Source organism: Sesamum indicum, linkage group LG1, assembly GCF_000512975.1.
Source record: "Sesamum indicum cultivar Zhongzhi No. 13 linkage group LG1, S_indicum_v1.0, whole genome shotgun sequence".
Lineage (NCBI taxonomy): Eukaryota > Viridiplantae > Streptophyta > Magnoliopsida > Lamiales > Pedaliaceae > Sesamum > Sesamum indicum.
The window spans coordinates 15,885,387-15,894,068 of NC_026145.1; the positions used below are offsets into that span (position 1 = coordinate 15,885,387).

At 36.5% G+C, this 8,682-nt stretch overlaps 2 protein-coding genes across 2 annotated transcripts; one reads left to right on the top strand and one right to left on the bottom strand.

Annotated features, from left to right (window-relative positions):
- LOC105169450 (probable glycerol-3-phosphate dehydrogenase [NAD(+)] 1, cytosolic) lies at positions 64-4,334 on the bottom strand. Its single transcript, XM_011089841.2, has 5 exons — positions 2,970-4,334; positions 1,679-1,900; positions 755-1,002; positions 426-565; positions 64-332 (listed from the first exon to the last, which is right to left on the bottom strand). Exons 1-5 carry the CDS (start codon positions 3,637-3,639, stop codon positions 212-214), a joined length of 1,401 nt encoding a protein of 466 aa, XP_011088143.1. The 5' UTR covers positions 3,640-4,334; the 3' UTR covers positions 64-211.
- On the top strand, positions 6,551-7,435 carry LOC105169458 (glutamic acid-rich protein-like). The gene has a single exon (XM_011089851.2). It carries the CDS (start codon positions 6,564-6,566, stop codon positions 7,179-7,181), a length of 618 nt encoding a protein of 205 aa, XP_011088153.1. The 5' UTR covers positions 6,551-6,563; the 3' UTR covers positions 7,182-7,435.

Consider the following 8,682-nt stretch of genomic DNA (forward strand, 5'->3'; position numbering starts at 1 on the left):
CACCTACGTTGAGAAAAAAAAAGGGCGGGGGGGGGGGGGGGGGATAAAATGAACTGAAGAACATCCCGAGAACAATCCCATATTTCACTTAATCTTAATCTCTCACAAACCAACCATGTCCCTAAAGTATTCAACACATTAAAACTTGCTACTACCTCAATCCATGAGCTTTTTCCAAGAACAGGAAGGCGGGGTACTTCTCCCATCAGTATTATTTTATAAGTAGAGAAGGTCTATAGATGGCATGCCTTTGAGCAATCTCGATGCGTTCTCGAGGATCGTTCATCGTTTCGTCTCTCAAGGCTTGAAGAATCCCCTTGCACGACAGCTCCCTAAGAATTCATTTACACAGTAACTCTTAGGCTACATTGCTGATTGATTGACTTCAAACATTCACTAGGCTGATTTATTAACACTCCACGTACCTCATTATCAGTATTTTGTACAATGTCTGCAGGATTGGACATAGCTCGACAGGTGCAATGCGATTGCTTTCATTAGGATGCAGGATATTTAGACAAGACTGACTAAGCAGCTCATAGAAAGCTTTTACAGCAGAAACGCCCTGCAATCAGACAGCATGTCGAGAGGCAATTTGAGTGAGATGGATGTATACTACGAGTAGGCAGAAAAAGGAAGAGCACGTTCCGTAATCAGAACATTTTATTCACCAGAAAACTAATGAACTCAAGTTCCAAACTTCAAGATACAAATGCACATCATAATCACTATTTCAAGAACTTGAAAAGCATACCTGAATCATTCCCTTGCCTTTGATGCTGTCTCCCATATCAAGGTTTATTTCCCCTTTAGCCAACTTCTGACCATACCATGCATTTCGGCCTTTCAACAAGGTGACATAAGTGTCAGCCAAGAGAGGACCTGCAAGCCTCTCAGGTTCCTCGGCCAAAAGATGGGTGATAAAGATCATCTCCGATGTACAGTGAGCAAAGTATACAGACTTGCTTGTCGCGCTCTCATTAGTTAGAGCTGCAACCATCCCTGTCCAAACCAAATGACAACATTAAACCGTGGTCCAATGAGCTAATCCAGGTGAAACTTAGCTTAAGAAGACAACCATTGATTCTTGATTTCAAGATAGAACGTTTAGCCATTAGTCTATATTAATTTTTGGTGCCATGCAGATGTTTCTATATATATGACGTCGTCATGCTTCACATGGAAACTGATTTGAAGAGAACTCCAGAAGGGAGTCCATTCCACTATCCTTATAATATAAAAATCATGGTCCTCATTCTTATGATTTCTCTTTTTCTTTCTTTTTTTTTTCTTTTCCAGTCATTCCAGAAACTGTCTTAATTTATCATCTTTAGAGGCGCTGAGAATATATGCTCAAAAGCATGAGCTTGGTCTCCAAACAAAAGACTCTATGATACACATTAGTATGCGTATTCCAACAATTTCTCTTTTTGGGCATCTTTCAGATAGTATTGTGCCTGCTGAAACAAAGAAGTGATTTTCTGAGATGATTGAAAAAGTAGATTAAGCTGTGCGGAGTTGTCAAGATGAGATCATGATGAAGAAAAGCTTCCTCTGGAAAGAAGTTCATGATATGAACAATAATGAATTTATTTTGCATTCAGGCCATACAAGAATACAATATCTGTTTGTCCACAATTTCCGCCTTTTATTGAGAATATGTGTAAAGGAATCTTACCAGCACCAATTGCATATACATTTTTCAGACCCCCCATAACTTCATGCGTAACAAGGTCTCCATTATCCCAAACAATAAAATGTGGCTGTCGCAGAAACTTTGCCAAAGATTTCCTCCATTTCTCAGCTCCACAAATCCGAGCATTAGCATATTCTTTGTTGTAAATTTCTGATGCAATATTAGGTCCTCCAAGATAGAGTATGTTTTCCATTGGAACTCCAGCTGAAAACATGGAGGCATACATGAGAAATGGAAAAGCAACATTAAACCAAGATTGCATAAATTCACCACATGATAAAGAGAGAAGGATCCTTATCAGTTGTCATAACGATCTAAGACAGGATAAAAGCAATATGTGCCAAATAGTACTTTCAAGGAAATGTGAGTGAGAACTTTTTCCCACTCCACACCCAAGGAGTACAAATATTTTCTCTATTCACACACTAAATTTCTCAGATCATATGCAAAAATTAGTGTTCAATCAATCAGGATTATGTTGTCAACTTGCTAGCATCTATCATACACAACAAAATCTGATGGGCAGCCCAAACAGTAAAATAATTGATTAATAGATAGAATAGAATACCAATATAACACTCTGAAGCAACAAACATATTTTAGCACCGGTGCAGCTCCAGAAAATTGTCAAACTTAGAGAGCAAAGTATGTAGAATGCTGGTTGCTCAATATTGTCGTATGCCTTTTAAATTCTTCTCATATACATTACTTGATTAATTTACCTAACAGATATGCAGGTCGTACTTCAAATAGAAAGCAATGAACAGAGTTACGTCCTATATTACTGCTAATGTCCACTAGAGTACAGAATACCTGTTTGTTTTCTATTTGGAACGATTGTGCTTGAAACTAATCTTGTTAGCCACAGAAGGTAGACTAATAAAAGCGTTGCACTGAGTAAGATGCCTGTTCGAGTAGTATCTTTGTAATGGGCTAAACTGGACCAAGGTTAAGTTGCTACTGATTACTGGCCACGGTAGAGGCTAATGTGATTCACTATTTGTAACAGATAGGCCTTTTTGAAATATGGATGATGACACTCATCTCTAGATAAGGGGAGAAGGATGGAAGCATTCTAGCTAAAACAAGAAATAAAATCCTAGACTTATAGGACGCTTTAAAATCAAGCTGATGCCACAGGTAACTAAGAAAGTAGTTTATAGCTGCCCATACAAGCAAATATTGCACGCCAGAAATCCAATCAGAGAAGACTATTTGGCTCATCAGCAAAACTATCATTTTACAATGTGAACAGGGCAAGAAGTAACCTTACTTGCTCGATTGATCATCTGAGTGGGAGTAACTATGCGGGGTTCAGGCTCTAATTCAGCCTCTATTCCTTTTGCCAAAGAAATGATGACTGGTATGGAAATCCTTTCTTTCCAATACCTACTAATTTCCTGAAACACTTCCCTAGTTTCAGTTGATGGCAATCCATTGACAACAATATCAGCATCCCACACAGCCTCTTGCAAGTTAGTCACAACCTTTAAAGGGCAAAGTGGGGTGTCAATCATATTCAAGCAAAAACCATCTTTCAGAATCTCATCTGCATAAAGAATGCGATCGCCTAGTCTTCCCTCAACATACTTCAAATAAGCACATCGCCTAATCAATCTCCTCAACACATCTTCTCTCGAATTGATGACCTCGAATAAATGCTCTGCTGTGGCTCTATCAACAGATCTCCCAGCTCTCCTCCATATCCTGATCTGAACCTTATCGCGAAAAGTCCCATATGCATCTTGCAGCATCGCAAGAAACACACTACCCCATGCCCCTGCACCAACACCAACGATCCTCAATGGATCCCCATCTGATTTCCCAAATAATTGGCGAAGTTCATCAACCTTGTCTTCTGATGAACCATTTACACTTGGAATTGACCCATTCATATGCACATTACCATCAGTAACCCCAGCAGCAGTTCCAGTTGCCCCCATTTCCTATCAAGCAACCTCCAACTTCAACTATAACAATTCAACACAATAAACAATGCCCTACAACAATCTTAAAGTACCCTTTTTGTTACAAGATTCAGTACAAAAAATACGGCAGCAAATCAAAGCAAGCAGAATTTCAATTGAATACTCCACAGGGTTTTGCTGTATGCAACCCTTTTATAGGATAAATCGAAAATCAACAATATGAAAACTCAGCAGAAAGAACACACGACTTTGAGGGTGGGTTTTACACCAAAAACATAACAGCTAGCTCCAACCAGATAATTCAGCACCGCATTGACCGTCCAAGAACCGACTTCCCAACTCTAGAAGTCTAAAACCAAGAAATCCAGAAAACAGTGCATTTCAGACATGGGTTTTCCCTCGCATGAGTTCAGATTACTTCACCATCTCAGAGAGAGGACATCGAAATGTAGCCGACTTTGACAAATCCGTCAAAGAAAGAGAGAGCTTTGGGAAACCAACCCCACCTAGAAAAAGGGTCAGCTTGTAACGAAAACGTGAGAAAAAGAGAAAAGGGCTGACAATCAATCCGTGTTGTCTTGTAGTTGTGAACAAGGGCTGATGTTTGTTGTTTCTTGAGACGGTTCATTTCGTCTAAGAAAAAAAGTTGTTCACGCGTTTATCTATTGTGAATTGTGATGAAATGGATGAATGAATGGGGAAAGCAAGAAATGGGAATTCTTGAAACGTGTGCAGCCAAAATATTTGTGATAGGATCAAATTATGTCAACGATGTAATATCCGAGGTTCGAGCCAGACAATTCAACGATTTGGATATAATACTTTTTTTATGAAATTTTTCTTATTTTATGCGTGAGTGTAAAAATCTTAAATTTAAATAATTGTAACTTATTAAACTAAATAATATTATAAGAGTTTATTTTGTTCAAATTAAATTTATTTCGAGTGTAAATAGTATTATTTGACCTTTTCAAAAAAATAAGTGTGGAATTTATAAAAAAGTATTGATAAAAAAGAAGATAATAGTATAGTACTGGAGAGACAAAATATATGAGAAAATAAAAAAATAGTTATAACAAGACTATAATATTAAATTCACCACTTTACAATTATATACCATAATAACAAAATTCTTAAATCTTAATCCTCCAATCAAAAAACATTGAGCCCTCATTTATATTCAATTATCGGGCTAGAAACCAACAGTTATGAAGCCCACATTTTTTTCTGTTATGGTTTCAAGCTATGCCAACAAAAATAAATAAATAAATAAAAATCTCCCGCCTCTGTTGTGTTGGGAATAAAACTGGTTTATATATATATATATATATATATTTTAGCCACAAATTTTATAATAGTCTAGTTGTTGGCCTTAGCCCTGAATTCCATTATGTCCAATTGAAGTAACATACGAAAGCGATATAAGAAAAATAATGGAAGACGGTCAAACAACACTTTGGTGTTGATGGAAAAATACATACAAACTCATGTATGGCAAATTGTGTTATTCGAAGTGAAGCCCAAGGACACATTTGTCTTAGGACATTACACATATATCTAACATATGACACACTCAATAAAACTAACCTATCACCATTTAATTTATTAATAAAACCAATAAAGTAAACAAAATTTTACTAAATCATATCTGAACACATCACATTTTTTTTTATCATATTTTAATCTATCACCCATAATCACATTGTTGAATGTAAATAAAACTTAAAAATTGTTAATTGAAACCGTTAGACGAGAAACATATGAGCTTTGGCAAGTCGTCGGCATGGTGTGATTCTTTATTTCATAAATAAAATCTTATTTATATTGTACTTATTCCTAAATTCCCATCCTGAGATTATTATGCAATTTAACACCATCAATCCCTGTAATGATTTTGATGGGAAAAACCTCAATTTTCAAGCAAAATATCATAAATACCCTTAATGAAGGGCATTTCAGTCATTTGGGAGCTTAAGATACGCGCCTCATCAGAAGCAGGTCGCATAAACCCATTTTCACTATGGAAGACCTGACTCAGGGAGGGCCATCTGATCGAAAACGCCCATCAACCTGATGAAGACACGTTGCCCAAGCAACAGTATCTACTTGGGCCTATAAATACCCGGCGCATTATTTATGGAGGAAACTGATATTAGCTATTTTTGATCTATTTTCTCCAGTTCGCATATTTTACTCGAACCACTCTAACTTAAGCGTTGGAGGATCGTTGTCGGGGGCGCTTCCGATGAGCCTCAGGTTCGTGTTTTATCCCCAGGACTCAAACACTCGATCTTACGAGAGTGCATGGCCGTGATCGATCCAACCAGTCAAGGTTGCATATTTCGAGCAAGATCAAACTTATTTAGAATTATCATTAATATTGTCACAAACAAAATAAAAATCCATAATTAATGATGTTATCCCTGAATCCCAGTATGCCATTACACCTGATAAACTACTTCTTATCGTTGATAATATGATTGTGATTTATAAGACTAATTATTTTTTAAAGCATAAATGGTGGGGTAAAATGGACCCACCCATTTTAAACTCGACATGAGTAAAGCATAGGATAAGGTGGGGTGATGTTTCTTGATATGCTTTTATTATAATTACAATTTTATAATAGGAATTTATTTACTTTTTATATGAAGGCGTCTATTTGTCTTCTTCAAATTGAAAATAGAAGATGATGCTAACACTAAAATTAATTGAAAAATAAAATCTTTAGATATAAAATAAATTTATATTATTTATTAAGAAGAAATTTCTGAGGTAATAATCATAATTTATAAATTATAGATTGTTTGAAATGCATTTAATTATACTTATTTTTTTTCAAAAATATTTATTATTATTTTACATTATATATTATTTAATATAATAAAAAAATTAAATTTATGCACGCAGAATCTAATTTAACGTGTTCCTATAATACTATGCGGCAGGAGAAAAGAGGATGTAAGTCGCAAAACCCTAATCCCCAAACCCCACCAACAATGGCGGACGTCAAAGCAGTCGACGAAGGTAGTCAATTCCCTGAAAAACGCAAGCTCGATCTCCCAAATCCGGTCAACAATGCTCTAGAAGAGGAGAAGATTGACGCCGATTCCAACAAGAGGCAGAAAATAGAAATCCCGTCCGGAATTGCGGCGGAGTCGGAAGGACGTCTAAACAACAGCGCGGCTGCGGAAGAAGAAGATGGGGAAGAAGATGAAGATGAAGAAGACTACAATGCTGAGCAGGACGAAGATGGAGATGAGGAAACCGAAAATGTGGATAGAAAGGGGAAAGGGATAATGACAGACCCCAAAGGAAAAGGGAAGATGGTTGAGGAATCTGAGGATGATGATTCAGAAGGCGATGATGATGATGATGACGACTCGAGTGATGATTCTGACAGTGATTTCTCCGATGGACTTGATGAAAGTGATATGGAGGATGATCCCCTCGCTGAAGTTGATTTGGGCAACATTTTGCCCTCCAGGACTAGGCAGAAACATGTGCAGCCTGGCGTCCGAATTATCAGTGATCCCGAAAAGGGTAACGATGCTTAATTGTAAACTTCTTGAGGTTAGGTGAAACATTTAGCGGAAACTGTGTAGCTTTAATTTTGACTTGGTACTACTATATGAATTTCATTAAGTTTGGCCAAGGAAACCCGTGTTGTAGTTTTGTAATGCAGTGAGATATTTTTTTGATCAGTTAATGGGATTTCCCTTTTATTGTGACTGAGATATGGTGATCATGGGATAATATGATTTCCTAGGTGATATTGCTTCGTACTAAAAGAAAATTGCTCCTTTCTTTATGCCATGGTGATTTCTATGTTTGAAATTAGATGTGGGGCTCTTTGTTTCATCCGTTCATTAATCAAAGAAGAGGATTGAAGTTGTGGACAATTCATCTGACTGCAGTAAACTGGTGAAAGAGAAAGATTTATGCACTTGGATAATGTAAGTTGAACTGGAGAATTCATCAGTCATGAATATTAAGGAACTCCATGTTCTGGTTCATTTGTCAAAGTGGTCAATCCCAAATTGAGGAGCTACACTGTCCAGATTCTTAGAAATGCGGTTCTAGAAGCCATTTGGATGCCAAACAATAGAATCTGTTGGGGCCTTTTCAAAATGTGTCCAGTTAGGGGCACTGATCAATGAACTCATACATAAACTGATATCCAGTCTTGATGGAGTAGTTTGCTTTTTCGCTGGAAAGGAAAGCTGTTATTGCAATTCATCTTTATTATGTAAGTGTGCTGAAATCTGGTGATGCGGAATAAATGTTCCATTTTTTGTTTGTAGAAATTTCTGTTCTTGTTTGATGCCATGGTTGCCCATGCTAGGATTTGAAGCCACTTTATCTTACAATCTGAAATTGAAACATTTTATTCTTATAATTAATTGCAACAGATCTTTCTGTGTTTACTCAAAGAGAAGTTAAAACTGAAATTCTAAACATACAGAACTAATTGAACACATGAACATGTACTTTATCATTGTTAAAACTTACAATTGAACAAAATCAAGGTTACCTCTCTTTGAATGCTATATTATATGTAAATGTAGAGCTGGCCCACATTTAAGTTTTTTGAAAGTTGATTTTCCTAAATGCAGATGGTAATTCTTGTGTAATTTGTCAATGATAAAGTGTATTATTTTCCGGCACACCTGACTTACATTAAAACAGTACTTAATTGAATTTGAAAGACTAATATGCATACAAGGAACTTAGGAATTTGTCTTGGCATGTTCAGGACAATGCAGGGAGAAGTGACCAACGAGGACAAAATAACTAATGTTTAGTTTGGCTCATTGGTTTCGATGTGTATTTTGTATCTGCAACTAACATAACACATAATTGTTTCCTGACTTTGTCCAGCCATGTGTTTGTGATCAGTCTTTAATTATCAGTTTGAAGAGAGTATACAACCAACTCTAGTAAGTATATGACAACCTCAAGCGAATTTGAGCAAACTGTGAATTTAAGTTACCACTGGTTGGAAACTACTGACAGTGATTCAATTTTAAAAACTCAACTACATAATTAATTAAGTTA